This window comes from Aricia agestis, chromosome 20 (assembly GCF_905147365.1).
Source record: "Aricia agestis chromosome 20, ilAriAges1.1, whole genome shotgun sequence".
In the NCBI taxonomy this organism is placed as follows: domain Eukaryota; kingdom Metazoa; phylum Arthropoda; class Insecta; order Lepidoptera; family Lycaenidae; genus Aricia; species Aricia agestis.
Window position 1 is genome coordinate 4,335,555 of NC_056425.1, and position 27,265 is coordinate 4,362,819.

Genomic DNA, 27,265 nt, shown 5'->3' on the forward strand with positions numbered 1-27,265 from the left:
AGGCGGGTTTCAGGTCTGGATTCTCAACAATAGACCATATTCAAGTTATTAGTCAAGTCGTCGAAAAACATAAAGAATTTAATACGCCTCTATATCTGGCTTTCGTCGACTATCAGAAAGCATTCGACACTATTTCGCACCAATCGATTGCTAGTGCTCTACAATATCATGGAATTGACGAGACATATATCCACATAATCATGAACATCTATAACAATTGTAAAAGTCGAATCAAACTTGACAGGACTGGGCCGTACTTTGAGATATGTAGAGGCACAAGACAAGGTGACCCTCTATCTCCAAAAATTTTTATAGCCGTACTGGAACTCATCTTACAGCAGGTGAATTGGGCTGAATCTGGCATAAACATAAACAACAAATATCTAAGTCACCTGAGATTCGCAGACGACATCGTGATTTTTTCAAACGATGCATCAGAGATAGAGGAAATGCTCAATACTCTGCATCGAAATAGTAAAGAAGTCGGCTTAGAAATCAACTTTGAAAAAACAAAAATAATGACTAACTATGTAGAGAAGCAGGTAAAAATAGACGACCATGAAATTGCCTACGTCGCAGAATATATTTATCTGGGAAAACTAATATCATTTCACGATACAGATGGTAAAGAAATTGAGAGAAGGATGTCTATTGCATGGAACCGCTACTGGAGCCTTAAGCATATTTTTAAGTCCAAAATGCCAATAAAATATAAAAAAGATCTTATGGATGCGTGTATTCTACCAACACTAACTTATGCTTGCCAAACATGGTCTCTTACTGAACAAAATACGAAAAAGATCCAAATCTGCCAAAGAGCCATGGAACGAAGTCTACTTGGGATAAAGCTAAGTGATAAGTACAGAAACACTTTCATTAGAGATCAGACCCAACTACGGGATATCAGAGATCACGCACTAAAACTCAAATGGAGGTGGGCAGGACATATTGCACGATACAAAGACGGCAGGTGGACAAAGTCGGTTTCTGCATGGCACGGACCTAGATCAGGGAAACGCCGACCAGGACGTCCCCACAAACGATGGGCAGACAGCGTACGAGCAGTGGCCGGCAGACACTGGATAGATGTGGCACAAGACAGGGAGTGGTGGTCAAATTTGGAGGAGGCCTTTACCCAAACGGGGGTTCCAAACAAATAAATCACTATGTAACATAATAGATAATTATATTAGAAATATTAATTTAGACATTTGATTGTTATATTTTGTGACATTGCTAATGATAAAATTTTATAATTGCAAATACAAACAATAATTGTACTTTTAACATTAATAATTAAATATGCTATTAAATTGATGTAGAATATGATATCCATGGAATGTAGTAAACGAAATTTTTCATCATAATTGCAAATTTAAAATATTATGTAATTTAAATTAGTATTTGGAGCAAATAAAAAGGCTTTTTATTTATTTATTTATTTAACGAACAGCAATTGATTTTTATATATATAGATATCGATAAAAGTTCTCTGGTATTGTGCCAAATACCACCAAAATCAGTCCAACTTAACTAATAACTAACCAAAATCAAATCGCATCTTCACAAAATATGTACATATAAAATGCAATTTTATTCTGTACGTTTTAAGTTTCTTTACGATCCATGCATCGTCGATCAAAAGTAACGATAAACCGATTCATCCATTACGAGAAATCACAACACATCACATTTCCATAATTCACGAATGTCTTCGGGCGGTGTATGTATTTGTATGATGTTTGTATATTTTAGTCCAAGAGCCCGTGAGGGCCAGACCTTCGTCTTTTTATAAAACCTGAAAGTTCTTCTGTGTATATCCCCAATACAGGTAAGAATGATCCCCACCCATGAAACCTGGGTAGTGGTGGCTTTGGCAGGTAATAGGTAGCAAAGGTGTAAAAAATTCCGCCTCAAATTTATCAATTTATAAAACTCAATTTCTTTATATTTTATTCATAATAATATTAAAACTCGCGTTGCTCATTGCCAGACACTTAGTATGGTTACAACCCCCTGCTGGACACCCCTAAACTATTATAATTTGTAATTATACTTACGTTATATTATAAAAGCTAAATTTTACATATGTTTTTTGGAGAACTATTTAATAATGTTTCCTTAGTAGCCGGACAGTTTCGAGGGTTCTATCGTCCTGCCAGACGTATTGAATGTGTACAATACTTGTGAGCGCGAGGAGTATATATAGCAACGGGTGCGAGTGAAATAGAGTGTTCGGTCTATTGCGATCCTTTACTGCACATCTACTGTTGTTTACTCCGAATTATCTAGTAATCTTTTTTCTAATTTTTTGAGAAATTTGATTGAATAAAATTATTACAGTCTGAGCAATAAATTTTTAAAACAATATTCTGTAAAATTTTACAATAAAATATCAATCTTAACAAAAATCTAGTAACTCAATTCATATTATTTCTAAATTTTATGAAGTTTATTATATTTAATTCAACTGAAATTTCAAAGTCATCAAAATCTTATTGTTTATTATACGGAAGAACAATTTTTTTGTTAATAAAAAATTTAGAGAAAAATGAATTTATTTAAATCAAATATTTAATCTTCTTCATTGTCATCGTAGTTGATATCTTCATTTTCGTCGTCACTGCTACTCCACTCCCTAGATTCATCGTTATCAACATCGTCTTCTTCGCCTGCTTCTGCAATAGTAAAATTAAACCAAGTTAATTTAATTTTAATTAGTCACAAATTAATGTGAAATAATTTAACATAATTATTATATACCTGATACGGTTTTAAGCGATTCACTGACATAATTCGGTAGTTGATCCCCTTCAAACCATTTTGGAAGATGACCACTACCAGTTTAAATGGTTTGAAGGGGATCAACTACCGAATTATGTCAGTGAATCGCTTAAAACCGTATCAGGTATATAATAATTATGTTAAATTATTTCACATTAATTTGTGACTAATTAAAATTAAATTAACTTGGTTTTATTTTACTATTGCAGAAGCAGGCGAAGAAGACGATGTTGATAACGATGAATCTAGAGAGTGGAGTAGCAGTGACGACGAAAATGAAGATATCAACTACGATGACAATGAAGAAGATTAAATATTTGATTTAAATAAATTCATTTTCCTCTAAATTTTTTATTAACAAAAAAATTGTTCTTCCGTATAATAAACAATAAGATTTTGATGACTTTGAAATTTCAGTTGAATTAAATATAATAAACTTCATAAAATTTAGAAATAATATGAATTGAGTTACTAGATTTTTGATATGATTGATATTTTATTGTAAAATTTTACAGAATATTGTTTTAAAAATTTATTGCTCAGACTGTAATAATTTTATTCAATCAAATTTCTCAAAAAATTAGAAAAAAGATTACTAGATAATTCGGAGTAAACAAACTGTTGTTTACTCCGAATTATCTAGTAATCTTTTTTCTAATTTTTTGAGATCATCTACTGAGATGTGCAGTAAAGGATCGCAATAGACCGAACACTCTATTTCACTCGCACCCGTTGCTATATATGCTCCTCGCGCTCACAAGTATTGTACACATTCAATACGTCTGGCAGGACGATAGAACCCTCGAAACTGTCCGGCTACTAAGGAAACATTATTAAATAGTTCTCCAAAAAACATATGTAAAATTTAGCTTTTATAATATAACGTAAGTATAATTACAAATTATAATAGTTTAGGGGTGTCCGGCAGGGGGTTGTAACCATACTAAGTGTCTGGCAATGAGCAACGCGAGTTTTAATATTATTATGAATAAAATATAAAGAAATTGAGTTTTATAAATTGATAAATTTGAGGCGGAATTTTTTACACCTTTGCTACCTATTACCTGCCAAAGCCACCACTACCCAGGTTTCATGGGTGGGGATCATTCTTACCTGTATTGGGGATATACACAGAAGAACTTTCAGGTTTTATAAAAAGACGAAGGTCTGGCCCTCACGGGCTCTTGCTCTATTTGTATGATATGTTGTATGATATGAGAGGGTTGATGGATTGGGCTCTCGCGATGTTTGTATATAACTTGGGATGTTTTATCGATAGAGTGTATTGCGTCTATTTGAAGAAATATTGAGTATGAACTTGTGAGCACGGAAAAGTTTAATGCTTACGGCGGCACTCAAGGATTTAGTGACTATTTCGCTTTACCATGAAAATTTTGACGTAAACTTGATACATTTTAAGCTACAATCTGCGTAAGGCAATTCATTCATTCATTCATTTAAGGACATATTTCGAATGAGGCTTAATATTTCACTCACAATATTCTTTGTCTACAAACCTACGAAATTAAATGAAATGAATATCATTTTCATTTCGTTATTTCATATGAAAATTTGAAATCTGTCCCTTGGAAACGGATTGTAAAAAATTAATTTAATAACAAACTCGTTTCAAAATGTTGGTAAAGTTATTTAATGAAAGCACAATTACCGGTTAATGAGTTTACTAGCAGTTGCGGACGCTAATTGTACGACCACCTCAGTTAAATATTTAACGGCGCTTAAACCGGATTAATTAATAAACACAGACAAATATTGATTGAAGTTACATAATACTGGGCGTTAGCAAATATCAGTACAGAAGGTATAAAAAATATGGTGCTTACTGAAAATCAGCGTAAGAGGAACTAATATGCTGAGTAGACACCAATTTGGCAAAATGTTGCTTTAAAAAGTGTGATATTTAAAATTTAGTTTGATATTATTTTTAGCAATATTCAGCGAAATAAACCTCAAACTTTAAGTAAATGAGTGAGTGTACGCATAGGCATGCGTACATCACCTCCCTCCTCTCCCACACTGCCTATGTGTACACTCGCATACAAGAACCTGCCAACACCACCACCACACAAGCAATAATGTTGGCAAATCCGTGCAAGGCCCCTCACCACCATGCAGGTTGAAAACCTCGACGCGCGTTTCGCCCCAACACCGGAGCGTCCTCAGGTTGTGGACTCTACGAACAACGTCCGTAAAGTCTTGACTTGACAACGTTGTTCGTAGAGTTCACACCAAGCTATGGATTTCCGTAAAGTAACGCCTGATTCTATTAACTATATTGTGATATTTGTTTGTATCTGATGTTTTACCAAACAAAGTCTTTCTTCTTCTCGAATAAAAAGCTTATATTGTCTCCTATGGATCAAGAAAGCGGCAAATCTGCTAGGCAGCTAGATCAAGCTTTACAGTTAACAGTAACTGCTACCTACAAACTACCTAAAACAAAAAAACTACCTAAAACAAAATAATATTATTTCAAGTAATATTAAATGCAAATGCTGTTGGCAACTATGCGCTTTTTCGTCAGCTTTGCTATTGATTGGTTATGAATGCAGGATGATTTCCTGATTTTCTGGCAAGAAATATAGTCCATGCGTCGGATGGGCATATGAAAAGTCGTGTCGGTTATCCACCCCACTGGCTAACGACTTGTGTATAGGCACTTGGGCACTTTAAAAATAACAACATTGGAAACGGAATAGTATGGTCGTGCTGACAGATTTTAGTGACAAAATGGCGGATTTTCTAGTTGTCAATCTGTCACTTTGGCGCCTACCACACGTGCATGTACACTGAAAACACTTGGTAAAACGGTAGTAAGCGCAAGCCCCAAAGTTTAGCCTGACGGTTTTTAAACTAGCTTGAAATTCTGGCAAGCCTTCGTGTACAAACTTGTCTGGTTGGACGTTCAGTGTTCAAGCCAAGTTGTTTGTACGCCGTCGATCTTGGCAAGAATGTGGCTTGCGCATGCATAACTGTGCCGTGTGGTAGATAAGTCAGTCTTCCGTTTTTTCATGCGAGAAGCATGCGCCAGCAAAACTGTGGTCAAGCATGCACGTGTGGTAGGCACCTTTGTTTATTCTTCCATAGAAAGAAACCGTTTCTATGATGACCATGTTAAGTCTACTGCTGCTAATACGGAATCGGCCACAGTCACCGAAATCGGTGAGGAAGGTATTCTAAAAGGTAGTAAGGAAATACTCACTCAGCCTCTTCGATGGTCTCCGACATGGCGAGGAAGACGCAGTTGAGCAGTATGGTGGCCATGACGAAATAATCGAAGTACTGGTTAGTGGAGAGGTAGACGCAGGCGCGCCGGACCGGCGACCACGGAGACCACCAGAACAGCGAGCGCGTCGCCGTGAAACGGTGGATGTAGTTCTTGCGGAACCGCTTGGAGACCACGCAGAACGTCTGCAAAGAAATTATTGGTTGAATGATTGATTCGTGAGATGTGGGTGGCGGGTACTAAGGCCGTATTTCCACTGAAGCGGAGCGGAGCTTAGCGGTGCCCGAATTGACCAATCGTGCTGTTCCAGCGGAATGACAGCGAAGCGGAGCGAAGATCTTCGCTGTCATTCCGCTGGAATAGCACGATTGGTCAATTTGGGCACCGCTAAGCTCCGCTCCGCTTCAGTGAAAACGCAGCCTAAAGGTTCGCATAACTATTCCGGGCCACTATAGCACATATACAATATACATGTTGACAAGCGCAGCGAGTTGGCTCGGGCCGTATCCCACGGACGCAAATCCAGCTCTCAATAATGAGATCCGCTGCTCCGCCTTGACATGATACATTTCAGGTTTAAAGTACATAAAGTATACATTCACTGAAGAGAGGAAACCCGTACGGAAACCCACATAATATATGGTTGGTCGCAAACGTATTTACCAGTTAATTCATTTAGACAGGCCGACGATATTGAGAATATGCCTTGCGTGGTTCGGCATATTATGCATTATGCATTACTATACATTTTAACAATTATAAATACGATGTTATGTCTGCCAGTCTGTTACCTTCCGTTTAAGTTTTTAAAGATTCGGACTTTTGAGTCCCGGGAAAGCATTAATTTTAGTTGGTAATTGGCTAATTACAAATCTACCCCATTTTTTTTTTGGCGGTCAGATGAGTTGAGGAAGGATGTTTTGGGTGAGATAAACCTCTCCGTACCACTTCCACCCCCGGAAAACCCCTCCGTTTAGGAGAAATTCGCATTTGAAACTATCGTAATCTTGAGATAAGGTCTTATGTTTTCTGGTGTTTACTTACATACTAACTTAGTGTTTTCAAGCCATCTTAAGGCTGTGGTGATTGAGGAATGATAATTTATCATTCCAAAAGTATTGTATAAGAAAAGTATATTATAATTTTTAGGTAATTAATAGCTATGTTGGCCCAATACAACTTGATTGGGTTAGGTTAGATGGCCAAGGCGGGAGCGTAGCGCAGTGAAGCTCCCGCCCTAACCTTCGTAGTTATTATTTTGTGAACCACCTAGAAATAGAAGCCCCGCTTAGCGGGGCTCTGTCGACTTATAATTATTGAACCAAAAATTGGGGTACGTTTCTAAACCTCCTGGTGGTTTAAAAAAAAACATGCAATAATAAACGAATTTTTCGGCGCAACGAAGTTTCAAGTAAAATATCTTATCTTAAGTCATACCTTATGAAATTATGCAACAGGTAACCAAATATCACTGTACGTGTATGGCCTGTATAACAATAATTAAATAGATAACAGGAGTTCTGTGGGAACAAAGTTTACGTCACCTGTAGAGCTTGTGTGAGGGAGGCAAATGTTTACTACTACTTTACAACCTACTTACAGACTTTGTTACCAACTTTATAGGCTGTAAATAGGTTTCGTATATACATTAAATAGGCATTGTGGTATACATTACCGGAATAAAAACAATTCTTCTTGGGATTTGGCATTTCTATACCAAATTTTATGCCAATCGGTGAGTGCTGTCAAATTCCTAGTAAAAATGGACGCCATATTTGACGATAACCTTAACCTTAACTATAACTAAGCCTCTGGTGCAACCCACCCTTTTTATCGTCGTAAATGAAGCCCGTAACTCAGTCGCACCAAAATTCGTTAAATCGCACTAGAACCGTTTTCCAGGATAAATAGTAAATAGTATCGTATGTTATTTTCCGGGACTCAATTAAGTATCTCCATTTCAGCTTAATCGGTTCAACGGTTTTGACGTGAAGAGATAACAGACAGACAGTATAATATTAAATATTAAGTATGGAAGAAAGTATCTTGCATAAATTATAAATAAAGGCAAAACAAAAGAATGAATGCTCCAGCATTGGGATTCGACCTCAAAATGTAACTGATCTGAACAATATAGGGCTTACAATGGACTTCCAATCATTTTCATTTTCCGAATCACGGACATTGTAAAGTGCCCGTTATTTTTGCTCTTCGAATATTTCAGCGGTAATTGAAATGTAAAAATGCCAAGTGCAAGTCGGACTCGTTTACGAAGGGTTCCGTACTGTTATATAGCAAAAATTGGCTAAAAATTGGGTTTTTGTATGGGAGCCTCATAAATTTTTATTTAATATTATTATTAAATATTAAAGTACACATATAAAAAAAGAATGTGTGAAAAATTCAAGTGCCTACCTCTTGCCATTATAAAAAAATCACGTTTGTTGTATGGGAGCCCCCCTTAAATATTAATATTATTTTGTTTTTTGTATTTGTTGTTATAGCGGCAACAGATATTGAAATTTTCACAGATTGTATAATATATTATATACAATCTGTGAAAATTTCAGAAGTCTACTATAGCGGTTCTTGAGATACGGCCTGGAGACAGACAGACAGACAGACATCGAAGTCTCACTAATAGGATCCCGTTTTTACCCTTTGGGTACGGAACCCTATAAATGTACGGTTCCCATGCGATAAATTAATTTTGGCACAACGGAGTTGCGGCGTCATCTAGTGGATTTTATTTACGGACGATCCCAATCAACATATTATTTTAAAAGAACATGAAGTATAAAGTATGAAAAGAATCGTGAAACAAATTCTGAATCTACCCACGTATTCAATTTTTGAACTTAAGGAAATGTTTGGAAAGAATTATTACTTCACCGAAAGTTAGTATATCTTCACTAGCTTTAAGTCCTAGCGTGACTTAGCATAGTCCAGGCGACGAAAGTTATTTCATACGACTATATCTATGTTGCAGTATTTCTTTCTAGCAAATTGTCTTGATTTATTTAATTAATACTTATTTCAGTGGCTATATATTTAATATAATTATATTAAAATATATAAAGCCACTGAAAAAACTAATAAAATCGATAGCCTGTGATCATTCACGTGGTCTACTTCTTATCTGTGACAAATAACATAAAAATTGCTCCAGTAGTTCGCGAGATAAGCCCTTTCAAATAATTTCCCCCATTTTTTCCACATTCTCCTACTAGTCTTAGCGTGATAAGATATAGCCTATAGCCTTCCTTAATAAATGGGCTATCTAACACTGAAAGAATTTTTGAAATCGGACCAGTAGTTGCTGAGATTAGCGCGTTTAAGTTAGCCCTTTCAAATAATTTTCCCCGTTTTTTTCTACATTTTCCTCTATTTCTTCGCTCCTATTGGTCTTAGCGTGATAAAATATAGCCTATAGCCTTACTCGATAAATGGGCTATCTAACACTGAAAGAATCATCAAAATCCGTTGTGTAGTTTTAAAGATTAAAGGGACCAAAGGGACATGACGGAATAAAGCGACTTTATTTTATAATATAATAATAATAATAATTTATTGAAAACAACAATACATCTGCTACAAAATATTTTTACAGGTACATTATATTATTTTAAGATTACAGACGTTTTAGTGCCGAGTTTCTTTGATGTCAGCACTAGGCTGAGCCTGTCCTGCAGATCACCAGAATAGTATCTTAATTAAAAATAAAAACAAAGTTACTAAAATTATTAAATATCATTACCGAGCTGTGTTGTGTGTGTATGTGTGTGTGTGTATGTGTGTGTGTGTGTGTGTGTGTGTGTGTGTGTGTGTGTGTGTGTGTGTGTGTGTGTGTGTGTGTGTTTATGTTTATGTGATTAGTTCTATCTATTATATCTCTTTTAATATTTGTTCTTTTTCGTCATAATCTAAAGCTTTTAGCCATCGCGTTACTTTTTCTTTTACTTCTTTTAATGAGCTGTTTTGTATAGTGCATTTCCTGTTTACTTTATTATATATGAAAGGGTGTAAATATGGACCAAATCTTCTAGCGAAACTAGAAGTTATCCGTGGTAGCGGTAGCTTTAATATTCTTGTTTGCGCAATGATTCGTAGTATGGAGATTTGAGGACAGCACGATGTTCTTTGACAATAACGCGGAGTATAAAAAGAGCACGAACAGTAGGTACATCTATATCTTTGTATACATTTGCTGTAGAATACCAGATAGGCTTCTTCAATATCACTTTCAATATGGACCGCTGTGCTCTTTCCAAAACTATAATTTTAGTGGTAGCTGCTCCTCCCCAAATTGGTATGCAGTAAGATACTACCGACTCGCAAATTGATGTATAAACCGTTTTCAGTAAGTTCAAAGTAGCAGAGGTACGTAAGTTTTTAAAAATGTAAATAAGTTTCCGGATTCTTTTGGCAGTGTTAACAATATGTTCCTGAAAATCTAGTTTTTCATCAACCGTAACACCTAGGTATTTTATTGAATTAGCTCTACTTAGCTGCCACAGTTACACTCCACTATCTGCTCACTCTCTATAGGACATGTATGTATTTTAACGTTGAGATTTGCAGGAGGAGCTGATGTTCTAGTTTTATGAAAAAATAAGAGTTTTGACTTTGGGACACTCAATGTAAGTAGGTTGTCTTGGAGCCACCTAGCGATTATTTTAAGTGCGTTTTCAGCGGTTTTAACTACCTCAGTCCAATTGTTCCCGTTAAAAATTATTGCTGTGTCATCAGCGTAACATATTATATCGGTTCTATGGAGACTTGTATTAAATATGTCGTTAATATATAAAATAAAAAGTGTAGGGCCCAAGACACTACCTTGTGGTATGCCAAAGTTGATATTCTGTAAATTACTTTTATGTTGGTTGATTTTCACACATTGTGATCGATTGAACCATGCTAAGGCGTTTCCTCTTATACCTAATAACTCTAACTTGCGTATTAGAATTTTAATAGAGATTGTGTCGAACGCCTTAGCAAGGTCTATAAATGCGCCAATACATATCCGTTTCTCGTCAAGATGTCCTGAAATAGTATTTGTCAATAACCTCATTGCGTCTTCTGTAGATTTATTAGCGCGGAAACCGAATTGTTTGTCGGATAGTAAATTATTTTGGTCTATGAAGCTAATAAGACGTTTGTGAACAAATTTTTCTAAAATTTTTGAGAATGAGCACAGCAGAGAAATCGGTCTATAGTTACTAGGATCTGATCTACTACCATTTTTGTAAACAGGCGTAACAGCAGCTGTTTTCCACATTGAAGGAAAAAAATCCCTCTGTCAAACTGAGGTTGCAAATGAAAGTGAGTGGGGTAATGATATGACTTTTAATAGATTTTAGTATTTGGTTAGTAATTCCGTCTAAGCCTGGGGCACTGTCCATTTTTAGAATCTTAATAATTGAATCCACTTCACTTTCGTCTGTTGGTTGGAAGAAGAGGGACTGTGTAGGTGAGTTGGTTATTTTAACTTTGGATGCCAGCAACTCTTCATTTTCCTTATTACGAGTAACTGTTAGTATTTTATTTGCGAGATTTTGTCCAACTTTAGAAAAAAAGGTGTTGCAATGATCACGAGATTCCATTAGGTTAGGTTTAGTTACGGTAAGTTCTACTGGATGTCTATTGATTGTATTTGTGTAAGTTATGTTTTTAATTGTATCCCAAAGCCTTCTCGGTTTTTTTTTATTTTTGTCTAACTCTAACTCTTCGTGTTTTTGTTTAACTTTCTGTATCGTGTGTAAATTAATTTAGTCGTAATGTCATTTGGATTTGCACGCACTTTGGCATGCAAGGAATCTCTATGCTTTGAGCATCTGATAAGGCCCGGTGTCATCCAAGGCTTAAACGTGAATTTAGAGCGGCTGATTGGCACGGTAGATGAATGTTTATTAATTATACTTGAAAGTTTTCCACTAAATGCTTTTACTGCGTCATCTACTTTAGTTAATGTAAGAACATCATTCCAGTCCACCTTTTCAAGGTCCGCTATAATAGACGGGTAGTCAATTTTTATGCGCAGCCGCCTTTTTTCGGTAGCGCAAGGGATTTTATGGGTAATTCCAGCAATAACGAATTCATGGTCTATGATATCTGTTTTGCAAATAACAGATTCAGCCTTAAACTTAGAGGTTACGTTTATGAGATCTAGGCAAGAGTTGGCGCGTGTTGAGTTTCATTACAGTAGGAACTAAATTTAATTCTGCTAACAGAGATATCGATTACTTCCATCTTCCAACTGAGTGCTTTCGTTAAAGCATATATCTATATTTATATCTCCTACTACCACTACGCACAGGGTATTTACAATGGACAGAACTGAAGTTGCAAGAGAGGTTAAAAAGGGATCCGAATTGGTAAAGTATGGCGATCTGTAAATAGCTAGAACAGAAAATTTGATTTAACAGAAATACAAAAAGAGTCAGCTCCATCAATTTGTGGATCTGTAACTTCAGGTTTTGTTACTTATATAGGTAACGATGCCGCCGGCTCTATTATTGCATTGATTAGACCTATAAGAGAAATATCCTTCTATTTGTGGTATAATAGATCCAGCATACAGCCAACACTCAGTTAAAACCATTATATCAAAAGGCATGCCAAAACGTGCAAAAGCCACCAGAAACCTGTCGAAATTTTGTTGTAGACTCCTAATGTTGAACGTCAAAATTTGCAAGTTATGTTTGTTATAAAAACTTTACCATAGTGCTCCGGATATTCAATAATGTGGCAGGGTGTAACCATTGTATCAATATAATTCAAAATATCAAGACCGGCCATTTTCATATAGATAACCATAAGTATAATAATAAATATTGATAATTGATACATCATTTTGTACCTGCCTGCTAGGCGTCTGTATTTCGTGAATTATTTGTCGATAATTAAGAGAGAGATAAAGATGCAGTGTAATTTTTAATATGTGAGTAGTGTTTGTGTAAATGAAGTGAATTATGTAAAAAGCGCATTTATAATAACAATAATTAATACAATAATAAAGGCCAAAAAATTTAAATTAAATAAACTTAAATAAATATTTCTTGAAGTCTTGTGCCAAGCTGGGCTGTTTCTCACCCAGAATCCGGCTAATATCATCCAGAGATCTAATTGCAGAAACTTGGGCTCCTTCCTCTTTTTTGGCAAAAATTGTTCCTCTTTTTGTCCAGCAAAATTTGTAGCCAGCTTCCTTGAATCGTGCTCTACATTCACGAAATAAGTATCGATTAGCTGGAGTCAATCTTTCGCCAAAGTAGATTTTTTAGGGGATCCTTCGATATTTAGATCTTGTGTGGACAATCGTTGAGCTCTAGCAGATTTTAAGAAGTTGTCTCTGGTCATGCGGCGGCAAAAACGAATTACCAAGGGGCGAGCGACGCCGGGGGTGTTTGTGCAATTTCTGGGTGGACCTGCACGATTTATGTGTTCGATGTCAGACTCGGTCAATTTGGAGCCGGCTGCAGTGGCAATAGTAAGAGCTAGAAGGTACGGGTTTTCATTGGGTATCTCTGGGATACCAGACACTTCTATTTCCTTGTCCAGCCTAACTTGGGATAAATAGTTTATTTGTGCCTGTAGAAATTCATTCGCCTTTTCTAGTTCAGCTACTTTTGCTGCAGCTTCTTCGGCCATCCTTATACGGGACTCTTGCGATGATATAGCCGCTGTCAATTCCTCCATTCGATCTTCACATCGATTTATTGTAGCAACTACGGAATTGAATTTTGCTTTCAATGATGTAACTACTCTACTACTATTTAATGCAAGACTTATGCTCGATTTTCAAGATTTTTGACATGAGTTTATCTAGTTCAGGCGATGAAAGCGCTTGTGAATGGATAAGTTAGCGCTTTAATTGATTGAGTTACACCAAAAATACACCACCTGCACCCTCATCACCTTGATGAGTGGCAGTCTCCCACCGTGCATTTTTCGCGTAACTTTCTGCCGCACACTATAAAACTCTGGATCAAACTATCGCCAACAGTATTTTTGGGGCAATACCACCTGAAAACCTTTAATAAGATAGCTTATTTCCTATTAAAAGGCCGGCAATGCACCTGCAACTATTCTGATGTTGCGAGTATCCATAGGCGACGGTAGTTGTTTTCCATTAGATGATCCGTTTGCTTGTTTGCCCCTTATTGTATAAAAAACAGACAATCTTTCAACAACGCTTTATAAAAACTTATCAAAAACTGTACACATTAATTAAATAAAAAAAATCAGGATCATACTTAAAATCATCTTAAAATATTTGTACTGACTGACATATATTAATCTGTTATCAATAATTATTATAATATTATATTCACAATTCGCTAATAAGTATTATACATCGCGATAGTTAGTTCAATTACTATAAATAATAATTAAGCCAGAATGTTATTCAACTCGCTACCTAGTTTGCAATTATGGAGTTCATACATTCGAAAATATTGCAGTGGAAATTGTGATGGCTCGACCCAGTTTAAATACTTGACATTTATTGTGTCATTAAACTTATTTTACTAGGCTTACTTATACCCCTTGTTAATTTTACTGCGGCAATTTTTATGCAGTCCCTAGGAAATGCGGAAACTAATAATCACTTAAGTAGTTCGAATGTAGAACCAAAATAATAAAAATCTATTATTAAAATCCATAGATAAATATTATTTAATTTATTTATTTAATTATAAATGCGAAAGTGTGTCTGTCTGTCTGCTACCTCTTCTCGCCCAAACCGCTGAACCGATTTAGCTAGAATTTGGTATGGAGATATTTTGTGACCCGGGAAGGATCTGATCCTTCTGATCTCTCGCCAGTTATGTCGGTCTTCCGCTCCATTGGGTTATGAGAGTAAAGAATAATGCTCTTGTGTATTGCTCACATACTTGGGCGCTATAAAATTACTCCTGCGTAACTGGCCTGGTTTCATAACGCATCGTGGCCGTTTTCATTAGGGCCAAAACACGGATTCGCGTTGGGGCTGTTTTAAATGCTCAGAACGCGTCATGGCTTTTATCGATTACCACAACGCGTTGTGGTCGAATAGCACGTCAGCCACGACACGACTTTCGCTATGTGGTATTTCTGTGATTACCAGAACGCGTCGTGGCCGTTTCACTATGACCATGTGGGAATAAGATAAGCGTGTGGTGGCCAAAGGAAGATTTTCCGACCGAGCGAGGTCTTATGCCCGGTCAGGCCGAAGCTCACGTAATACATCACAGCTGTCGTATATATACCGACGCGCTCAGAAAACTTCGATAGCGCGATGCAGGAATGTTAGGCGAATTGTGGGTACCGCCACATCACTCCCCCCCGAAGACCGGAGGTCGAATCTTAAAGTCTTGTCGCTTGAGTCACCAGTGCCAGTGAGTTCCAGTGAGTCGGAACTGTAAGCTGCTGCACGGGATCCAGTGAGTCGGATAGCTGCCGTGCGGGGCCGATGTTAAGTGCTGACCAGGAGAGATGTGCTCTGCTTGCTGACCGGTCGGTGTAGTGAGAAAGCCCGATGATGCCGATGCGGAGTCGCCCAGGCCGCGGTACATTGCGGCTAGTGGACGATGTACCCGATGAGGCGATGCTGGGTGGCGCGGTGCGGAGGGGCGGGGAGTGATGATGATGAAGGAGGCGTGTTCTGTCGAGGGTCACCAATGTGGGAATAAGATAAGCGTGTGGTGGCCAAAGGAAGATCTTCCGACCGAGCGAGGTGTTATGCTCGGTCAGGCCGAAGCCCACGTAATACATCACAGCTGTCGTATATATACCGACGCGCTCAGAAAACTTCGATAGCGCGATGCAGGAATGTTAGGCGAATTGTGGGTACCGCCACAACCACAACGCATTGTGAGCCATTTTTTCGCTCACTGAGCGTTTTAGGTCTTTAAGCGTAACATAATATATAAAATTCTCGTGTCACAATGTTAGTTACCGTACTCCTCCGAATCGGCTTTACTGATTTTTACCAAATTTTATTTGCATATTCAGTAGGTCTGAGAATCGGCTACTAGCTATATTTTATATTGATAAGTACATTTGTTGAATAAATAATAATAAATTATTACAACTCGAGACTGACGGCGACCGTTGTTAGTGCGGCGGGATAGCGATGGACGTTGCCATAGTACCATACTTATTTAGTCACTTCGATAAAATAATATGGGCGAAATACTTCATATGGCAAAACAACGCTTGCCGGGACGCTAGTTTATTTAATTTGTGGGATAATGTGTGTGGCCAAAGGAAGATCTTCCGACCGAGCGAGGTGTTGTGCTCGGTCAGGCCGAAGCCCACGTGATACATTTCAGCAGCTGTCGTATATATACCGACGCGCTCAGAAAACTTCGATAGCGCGATGCAGGAATGTTAGGCGAATTGTGGGTACCGCCACAAATTAATTATAACGTACAATCAAAATAATAAAAACACATAGCGTAACATCCAAACAATTTAACCCCAAAAAGAATTTCATAAGCGAAAACATCAGATAAAAGTATCTTAAGAATTTACTCAAAGCACTTGCCGTAAAGGGAAAAGATAAGGTAAACATCTTGACATAAACCGAAGCGAGAGTCGTGAGGCATTCATACCGGGAGGTCAGAACATCAAGTGGGCCGAGAGACCTCTGAGGTTATGTAACATTAATATTAGCGGTTAAGGTCGACGTTCTTACGCCAGCGCCTGGACTATTTTTGTCAACTTGTTCCATATTTAAAGTTTGAGGGCGGCTTTTGCTATTGATTGAATAGATCCATATCCATACTTACTAATATTATAAATGTGAAAGTGTGTCTGTCTGTCTGTTAAATCTTCGCCGAAACGACTGAACTGATCTGGCTGTTTGGTGGACATACTGTAAGTCCCGGAAAAGGACATAGGATAGTTATTATCCCGGAAAATTTTATGATTCCCACGCGATAAAAAATTTTTGGCGCAACGGAGTTATAAAATTCTCATGTGTGTTTGTGTGCGAACTCATCCAAAACGGCTAAACCGATTTTATTGTAATTTTGTATGTACATTAGGCCTGAGAATAAGGCCGCGTTTCCACTGACGCGGAGCGGAGCTTAGCGGTGCCGAATTGACCAATCACCATGCTCGAAATCTTCGCTCCGCTTCGCTGTCATTCCGCTGGAATATCACGATTGGTCAATTCGGGCACCGCTAAGCTCCTCTCTTCTCCGCTCCGCTCCGCGTCAGTGGAAACGCGTTCTAAATAAATAAATAAAAAAAAGAATAGGTTTTTGTCTACTTTTTATATTGATAGTAATTTATATGGAAAAACAAGTTATATGGAAAAACAGTTTGCCGGGTCAGCTAGTTTATGTTATAAAATACTAGATGACGCCCGCAATTCTGTTGCGCCAAAATTTGTTTATCGTGCGGGAACCGTTATTTTCTGGGATAAAAAGTATTCTATGTCCTTTCCCGGGACTTAAAGTATTTCTACAACAAACAGCAAAATCGGTTCAGCGGTTTGGGCGTAAAGAGGTAACAGACAGACAGATAGACGGACAGACTTTGGCGTTTATCTATACTAATATTATAAATGCGAAAGTATCTCTGTCTGTCTGTCTGTCTGTCTCGCTTTCACGCCAAAACTACCGAACCGATTGTATTGAAATTTTGTACACAGATAGCGTCTAAAGCCTGAGAAAGGACATAGGCTACTTTTTTACTGGACAAAGGGGTTATAAGGATGTGAAAATGCGTAAATTTGTTCAAATTAAGTTAGTTCCAAAAATTCATAATAGATGGCGCCGTGCGTCTCCTACATCGCGCTGACGCTTGCTCAAACTTCTTTCTATAAGAGGTGGTATCAACTTACATTCAGGTTTCGATTTTTTTCGATTGTTATATTTTCTATTTTACGTTATTAAATAACTCAGTACTTCATCTATGCAGTGACGTAACCTTAAACCTATTACCTATCAATGATAAATAGTTTTTGGGTAAAGTTGTGTATTTGGGGGGGTAAATAAGCTTTAAAATTTGGCATAAAATATAAAGTTTAATTAAAAAAAAATGAAATATTATGTGCACATTGCACAGCTGTTTTGATTTAAGGGGTACCAGAGTTTTTTGTAAAAGCTTTTGACACCAATTTTGTTGACATCGCGCGCTATTAACTGAAGTCCACGCGGGCAACAGCTAGTAATACATATTATATAGTATGGATTACCACTCAATTATTACGGTTATAAATTATTATAATATAAGTAATGGAGTGGCATCCATTCGGATCAGGTCGGTCATATTTAATGAGTGATACCGCTATTTGTGGGTTGATGTGATGAAAATGAGCGATGAGATCATTATAGGGATATACAGGGTGTAACAAAACTAAGTGATAATACTTAAGGATGTATATGAGTCCCCTATACAGTGTGTAACAAAAATAAGTTCACTGTGAAAGTAGCAGCTCTGAAAGACGAATTTTTTTTTCACTTTTGTATGATAGTTTACTTAGAAGTAGCAGAGCTGAAAGAGCAATTTTTTTGTGTGATTTATATAAGCAAGCGTCATGAATATTTCTGTGAACTCTATAATATAGGGGGCACACTCTTAAGATAGATAATATTATCACTTAGTTTTGTTACATCCTGTATAAGTATTATGCCCTTTACGTGGTAGAGCCATGCTTCCGCACGAATGGGCCGGCTCGACCGGAGAAATACCATGGGCTCACAGAAAACCGGCGTGAAACAGCGCTTGCGCTGTGATTCGCCGAGTGAGTGAGTTTACCGGAGGTCCCATCCCCTACCCTATTCCCTTCCCTACCCTTCTCTATTCCCTTCCTTACCCTCCCCTATTCCCTCTTAAAAGGCCGGCAACGCACCTGCAGCTCTTCTGCTGCTGCGAGTGTCCATGGGCGACGGAAGTTGCTTTCCATCAGGTGACCCGTTCGCTCGTTTGCCCCCTTATTTCATAAAAAATACGTATTTTTTATGAAATATGGCAACGTTGCCATTGTTGTATTGGTCAGAAGACATTATCCAATATGGTGATTCATGATCCAATACAAGCGATTAGGAACTTTATAGTATATTCGTCTATGATCAAAGGAAACCGTACATTTTCTTGTGTAAAACCTTTTCCTGTATTTCAAGGACGTTTATATCATATTTCATTAAAATAAGCTTTGCGGCTCCAGCGTAAAGGCGGACACACAGATATATTTAAAATTTAAGACTAGACGTCACTAGCAACTCCGTTGCGCAAAAATTTGTTTATCGCGCGGGAACCGTACATTTTTCCGGGATAAAAAGTATCCTTTGTCTTTTTCCGGGACTCATAGTATCTCCATACTGAATTTCAGCAAAATCGGTTCAGCGGTTTGGGCGTGAAGAGGTAACAGACAGACACACTTTCGCATTTGTAATATTAGTACGGATATAAGTGTGGATAAGAAAATATTAAGGTTTATAAGGTAAGGCAAAATCTATCATTTCTCCAATACCCATTTATACAGTTTCTTTTCTATTTTATGCAAAACGAATTGTAATAAATATTCTCAATTCTTTCTCTCTTTGTCACTGTAAAATTCATCTCGAAGATGTAAAGCTAACCTCGTTTTAAGCCGAGATTTCTTTCTAGAAAGATTTGAGGCCATTTGACTACCACTTTCGTAGTAAATACGAATTGTGACTTTTGTGTTCACTCCTTTTCATAAAATATTGAAGTATTTTGTGCAGAAACTTGTGTTTCTTATTATATAAGTTTTGTTCTTACCTTGAGTTGAGTCTAGATCAGCGGTAGGCAACAGGCGGACTGCGAAAGGGCGAATCTCGTACCGCGAAATATTGTAATGTATTTTATACCAAGTATCAATTAATACATAGATTTTTTTTTTAATTTTTTTTATGAAATATGGGGCAAACTAGCAAACGGGTCACCTGATGGAAAGCAACTTCCGTCGCCCATGGACACTCGCAGCATCAGAAGAGCTGCAGGTGCGTTGCCGGCCTTTTAAGAGGGAATAGGGTAATAGGGGAGGGTAAGGATGGGATGGGAAGGGAATGGGGGAGGGTAGGGAAGGGAATAGTGTAGGGGATTGGGCCTCCGGTAAACTCACTCACTCGGCGAAACACAGCGCAAGCGCTGTTTCACGCCGGTTTTCTGTGAGAACGTGGTATTTCTCCGGTCAAGCCGGCCCATTCGTGCCGAAGCATGGCTCTTCCACGTATATATATTAGACACGTATATACTATATTTATTAATTAAAATAATAATTTTAAGCTACACAGGATAAGTGTGTTTTTTTTGGACCTCGTAAAAAATTCCCACAATATCCGGACCCCACAAAAAATTACTTGCCGACCCCTGGTCTAGATAATGCCATTAAAAAGTTAAGTAAATATGTACAGAAACTTGTTTCTTGACCGGTTTTTTTAAGGATTTCAGAAATTTAGGTAATACTAATAACATAAGGTTTCTAAGCTTTTAATCTGAGGACGTTATCTCGTGAGCTATTTAGCTGTGACAGACAGAAAATCACGTTTCCAGTTTATCCATACTAATTACTATATTTTTTATTATATAAATGTGAAAGTGTGTCTGTCTGTATGTTATACCTCTTCACGCCCAAGACGCTGAACCAATTTTGCTGAAATTTGGTATGGATATACTTTGAGTCCTCAGAAAGGACTTAAGATACTTTTTATCCTGGAAAAATGTATGGTTCCCGCGCGATAAACAAATATTAGCGCAACGGAGTTGCGGGCGTCATCTATTTATTAAGTAGACACCCGTTAATCCGGCCCCTGTCGCCGTTGTAATCCGACATGCCTATTACTGGTTAAGTACATTAAACATTATTTTGCCTAAATAAAATTAGGTACGAAATTTTTTTGTTACAATTCATCCAACGGTTACGGTCACAGCTTGCTGATAAGTACCTAGCTTGACAAAAATGATTTGTAGTTCACATAAAACCTTAACATTTTGAATTCAAGGTATTGTAATTTATAAAAATGTATGGAGTACTCTATAATCCGACAAATCCGCTAGTCCGACACGGCCGTGAAAAACGTTTGTCGGATTAACGCCGGTCTACTGTATTAATATTAGATACCAAATTTCAGCAAAATCGATTTAGCTGTTTGGGCGTGAAGGGTGTTACCCACAGACACATTCGCATTTTTAATATTAGCATTGATAGATGACGTTGGCTAATGATGATGCTTGTTGATGATATCGGGTCGGAGTGAATTGAATCTGTGTGTGACGTCACGTGCGAGTGACGTCACGCCGAGCGGTCTAATGAACCGCAAGCTGCGGGTGCCGGGTTCACGCTACAATCATCATCATCATCATCATCATCACCATGACACTCAACCATACCATAAAGTTAATATACCTAGCGGAATAGAGAAACAAAGGCCTGAGCAAGAGAGATGTCACTATCAGTAACACTGCGTGGTAAAAAGAGACGTGTGATACATGACAGCAGCACTCTTTTTTTGACGTCCAGTCGGCACGTGCCGCACGTTGACAATTTAATCTCATAGATTTCATGTTCAATCATGCAAGTGTATTCGTACACATATTTTTACACACGGATGAAACCATTTTCTGTTTAGTTTGACAGCTCGAGATTGTTGCTCTATTCCGCTAGGTATATTAACTTTATGTAAAATACTGAGGGCATGTTTCACCTTGAAAGATGAAGTATGGAGAATCTGTCAAAAAAGGTTGTGAAAAGCCTATCCAGCTCACTTGATCTGGAAGTGGTGAAACAGGCCCTAAAAGATACAAGATAAAAGATACTACAATACTAAAAGATAAACAGTTTTTGGATGCTTAAAAATGTTAAACTCTTCATTCATTCATTCATTCATTATATTAGTATTGTAGTATCTTTTATCTTTTAGGGCCTGTTTCACCACTTCCAGATCAAGTGAGCTGGATAGGCTTATCCATAACTTTTTTGACAGATTTATGAGATGTAGGGAAAGTAGACTGCCGGTACGGCACGGCGGGAAGTAACGTCCCTCTCTTCCTATACCGTGCGGTGAAAATGTATGCCTTTGCTGTATAGTTTTCAAATCAGCCGGCACTGTTCTGTTATAATAACTTATGTTAAGGAAGTTAGTGTTTAATATGTAAATTTATTATTATATAATTAGTAAAACTTAGTGTGATAAATGGTATGTAATTATAGAGAACAAAGAATGTATTCAATGTAATGCATAAGTAACAAAAAAGATGAGAAATGTTAATCAAAAACAAAATCATGTAACGCGATGCAGTAGGTAGTTGAATGTATAAAATATGTAAAAGCATAGAAGTTAAAAGAAACTTGTAAAAAATAAAAATAGCTTGTAACAATATAAAAGTGTGCATATTTTAAAAAAATAACAATGTAATAAGAAAAGAGAGGCAGATAATTGGCCCATATAACGTACGGGGGAAACAAGAAAAAAAAAAAAAAAAGAAAATCAGCCGGCACTCCCGAATTTTTTTGCAAATAAAGTGGCGGGAAATATACTGTATTACCTTGCTTAAATTGATCCTATATTACAAATTAATTTCATTATTAATGTGAGAGAAGCGATGAAACTTTGAAACTTCCGTTTCACAGATGACCGATTTTTCTATTACATTAGATTGTTGAATAAATGAATATCAACCACCTATAATAGTTTGCGAAAGTTTATCCGCATTTTATTTTACTTATAAATATGCAGATTGGGACTTTGGAATCGATTTAACTTTGAAAAAGAAATCTGAGTAGACCTTGCTCCTATAAAATGTAAATTGCCTGCATATTTGCATTCCACTTTGCTCTCACCTTCCGGGGTTCCGCAGTAAAAACAGCCCTTAGAAAAATAAAGGAAAGAACAAAGGATAGTCAAATTATCAGAGCAAAATACTAGTACTAGCCTTGTAATTTAAAAATAAACAAAGATTTCGATTTTCAAAAATTCCACGCTTTTATCACATCACATCTGTGGCGGGTAGTGTTGATTTTTAAAAATCGAACACAATATCGCGCGTTTATTATCAATGGCAGGAAGTGCGTCATAATGGCTGCCAGTGTTGCCATCATTACTCAGATAAAGTGAAAATATGACTTAGACATCGTTAACCGAGTCGGAGGGAAGAAAGGACGTAAACAAAGGAACGTAAATAAGGTTAAACGCTGTGTCATCGATGCTTTCCTAGGAGTATTTTTTTTTTGGTTAATATATATATTATAGTTAATTTATGTAATTCTGTATGGCTCATGCCCAGTTTTTGAGTTTCTCCACAAAAGTTTATAACATCAAAAGCGTGTTTAATTAGCTAAAACACTACGAACCAACAACGCTATTAAAAAGAGTACCAACTGTCAAAAACCTTCAGGAACAATTAGAAAAAAATCATGACGTTGATTTATATCTTTTTATTCCGTACATTTGGACTTTTTGGACGTAAATAAGTATATACAGGAGGTATATTATTTAATTAAATTTATTAAACGTTATGCTACTTAGCTAACACCACAAGTTATTCTGGAATTTTTATCAGTTAGTTTTAAAAAACAAAACGTCCCAGTGCAAAGTTTAAATTTAATCTGTTGGTGAAATATCAGCTGGACTCCGTAAACAAACTTATCGGGAAGTCGGGAACTATCGCTGCGTGTACATTACCAATTAAATGGGGAAATTCATATCTATCGACCCATATCTTATTTCATTTTATTTCTGTGAGATTAATCTAGACTTAATAGAAAAAGAAACTAGATAGTTTGTTATAATCTATATTAATAAAAATGAATCTTCAATTTTGTTAGTCTCGCTAACTCGAGAGCATATGAACCAATTTGGTGAATTTAAGTCAGGTTTATACGGTGAGAAAATAGTGGGAAAAATTGCGACTAAAATACCTTCTAAAAACGACAATTTTATTTATTATCGAAGTTATATGAAGTTTACCGTAGTTATAGACGTGGAAGAGCCATGCTTCAGCACGAATGGGCTGGCTCGACCGGAGAAATACCAGGTTCTCACAGAAAACCGGCGTGAAACAGCGCTTGCGCTGTATTTCGCCGAGTGAGTGAGTTTACCGGAGGCCCAATCCCCTACCCTATTCCCTTCCCTTCCCATCCCTACCCTCCCCTATTACCCTATTCCCTCTTAAAAGGCCGGCAACGCACCTGCAGCCCTTCTGATGCTGCGAGTGTCCATGGGCGACGGAAGTTGCTTTCCATCAGGTTGCTCGTTGGCCCCCTTATTTCATAAAAAAAAACGTAGACCAGCTATTACATAAGTAGGCTTTTACTGGACTTCAATCTTTTCATTAACTAAAAATATTTTAATCTTTAAATGTTGTGTTAGCAAGTAATGTATGTTTAATGTACAAAAACTTAAGTTTCAGCGATTACTTTACCCGGAATATCGTTGGTTCGTAAATTCTTTTTATTATTAATTCAAGGGGAAAATATGAATGTTACGACACCCTTGGGCCAAAATTTGACGCGATCGTTTCAGTTATCTTGTATACGTCCTGTACAGACCCCAAAAAATATATGTTACACTTAGGTACGTACAGAGTAAGAACTTTATAGTAAGCCGTATTAAGTGTTCTGTTATCCGGTGTCCATTCATCTGTTGTCCGAATAATAAATAAAGACCACTTCTGTGGGTCAGTGGGTGAACGCATTAGTAGCTTAAGCCGGGGGTCGCAGGTTCGAATCCCGCCGACGGAACAAAAAGTTTTGACCCGTTTGCTCGTTTGCCCTCTAATTAAATAAAAAAATATTACAGCAATACGTATGTTCTTCGAGTTAATATCGGTATTATTCAAAAACGTGTTGTTGTTTTCCTGTCGTTGATTCCGAGTAATCAAGTTTTCATGTCGTCGTCTTGATGGAACGTTCTGCGTGTTCTTTTGTTTTGTTCTAGAACATTCTGTGAATCGAGTTGGTCGTAGGTGACGTCACGGAATCGCGTAGGCCATGCTTTTCATGTTTTGTAGGAGCAAAAGAGATGGCTATATTTTTCATGGAAATAAAACGAGACAGTCGAAATGTAAGCTGTCAATGACGACAACCGTACAATGTTACATGCCTAGTACTAGTAAAGGTATACACCATGCTTGTAGCAGTGAAATTGTAAGGTCACTATACAGGGTGTAACAAAACAAAGTGCTAATACTTAAGGGTGTATGGGTATTCGCTGTGAAAGTGGCAGCGCAGCGAAAGAGTAACTTTTTTAAAACTTTTGTATGGGCAAATTCATGACGCGCTTGTTTTAGAGTATTTTTTGTGATTTGTACGGCACAAATCACAAAAAATGCTCTTTCATCGTTGCTATTTCTATGAAAATATAAGGGACACTTACACAATCTGCACAGTGAGACATAATATAGCAGCTTATAGCTATACAGCTGTTCATCAGTTTCTCTTTATTAATCTATAAAGGCTTCTTTTACATTGTTCTTGATAAATAGCCATGATTGCAAATTAATGTACGCTCAAATGACAGCGATCTCGGTAAATCAAAGAATATTATGTACCTCTAGTACCTACACGTTTTAAATTGGTCCATACATGGGCTAATGTGGAAGAGTCGCATGGTAACGAGCCACAGATGTAACAAAACGTACAAACGTTTTTAATACACTTTTACGGGAGTTTCATTGTCAATAAACCGTTATGAATTGTTGTGTGGGACTCAATTTAATGGTTACAGCAATATGGAACGTGATCGGTGATAATTCTTGCAATTTTGCGGAATACAGGTAATTGATTAATGATATTATAATGAAAAGTATGAGAATCTTATATATAAAATTCTCGTGTCACAATGTTAGGCCGCGTTCTCCTCCGAAACGACTTTACTGATTTTAACCAAATTTTATATGCATATTCAGTAGGTCTGAGAATCGGCTACTGGGTACTTTTTATATTGATAAGTGCATTTGTTGAATAAATAATAGTAAATTATTACAACTCGAGACTGACGGCGACCATTGTTTGTGCGATGGGATAGCGATCGACGTTGCCATGATGACATACTTATTTAGTCACTTCAATAAAATAATACGGGCGAAATACTTTATATGGCAAAGAAACATTTGCCGGGACAGCTAGTATTAATTTAAACATATATTGCTTTGTTTTGTTATACTCTGTAAAAGTTAATTAAATATTAGGCAAAACTTTTCAAACGAAAAACGTATTATGATTGAAACATACATGGTTTGCAAACAACTGAGAATATAATTATCGTTAAAAAACCTTACATACTCTTTATAAAAGTACGTAAGATATTTAAAAAAATAATAGTATAATGGCATAAAAATAAAAATACTTAAAAAATATTTTCTTAAAAATATGAAAGAGAAATTCGCTTCAGGAAAAAGCTAATTCAAATATCAAACGATAACATCTCCTTCTGTTGTTAACTCTACGGTTAACTTGGTCCCAGGGGTGAAACCGTCTCATCCCTGGATAAGCCTGTCTTTTACTTGGGGCACAATTCTCAGCCTCGAAAGTCACAGGCTGACTCACTCGCGCTTGACCCTGTGCGTAAGATAGTCAGTGTAGCCATATCTAGGCACGCTTGACACCACGTTAGTCTGGCTTGGTGTAATAAGTTCTCTAAGAACTTGTGTTATAGGTTATAGGACAACAGAAAATGTTTTGATAATTTTCTTGCCAGATATACTACACACAATACAAATAGTGAAAACTTTTTGTTCCCTTTCCGGGATTTGAATACGACTTCCGCGTAGCGTCGGCGTGCTAACCAACTAAGTATAAGAGCCAGTCTACACGGCGCGTTGCGTCGACGCAGCGCTTTTGCATACAAATAACCAAGGTGTTTGTACGGCGCGCTGCGTCGTCGCAACGCACACATGACGGACAGCAGCCCCCGAGACGAAGCGGGAGGGGGTTAGGTTAGGTTAGAGGGTGAGAGAAGAGGTGTAGACGTTAAGACTCACTGACCTCCATTATACAAGTACGCTGGACTTATGATACCCTCCCCAATGCGGGGGAAGATAACTAAATCTGACGTAAGAATGACGATGATGAAGTTGAAACTCGCCATATTGGCGCTGATAGCAGTAGTGGGAGTACTTGGAACTAATACTAGTTTCTACAATCAATAGCGATTAAGCGGCCATTTGCAAGTTACGTCAGATTTAGTTCTCTTCCCCCTCATTGGGGGCGCTGATTCCGCTTCAAGTAGGCACAAAAAAAAGTTGGGTATCTTATGATACCCAAGCGTACTTGTATATTGG

General features: G+C 37.3%; 1 protein-coding gene across 3 annotated transcripts in view; it reads right to left on the reverse strand.

The window, feature by feature from the left end:
- LOC121736991 (sodium channel protein 60E) overlaps positions 1 to 27,265 on the reverse strand; it is a 213,502-nt gene that overhangs the window by 68,926 nt on the left and 117,311 nt on the right. For all 3 annotated transcript variants that reach the window (XM_042128490.1, XM_042128491.1, XM_042128492.1), the window contains exon 3: positions 6,008 to 6,216. In XM_042128490.1, the coding sequence (XP_041984424.1) occupies positions 6,008 to 6,216 (209 nt within the window). The remainder of the gene's footprint in view (positions 1 to 6,007; positions 6,217 to 27,265) is intronic.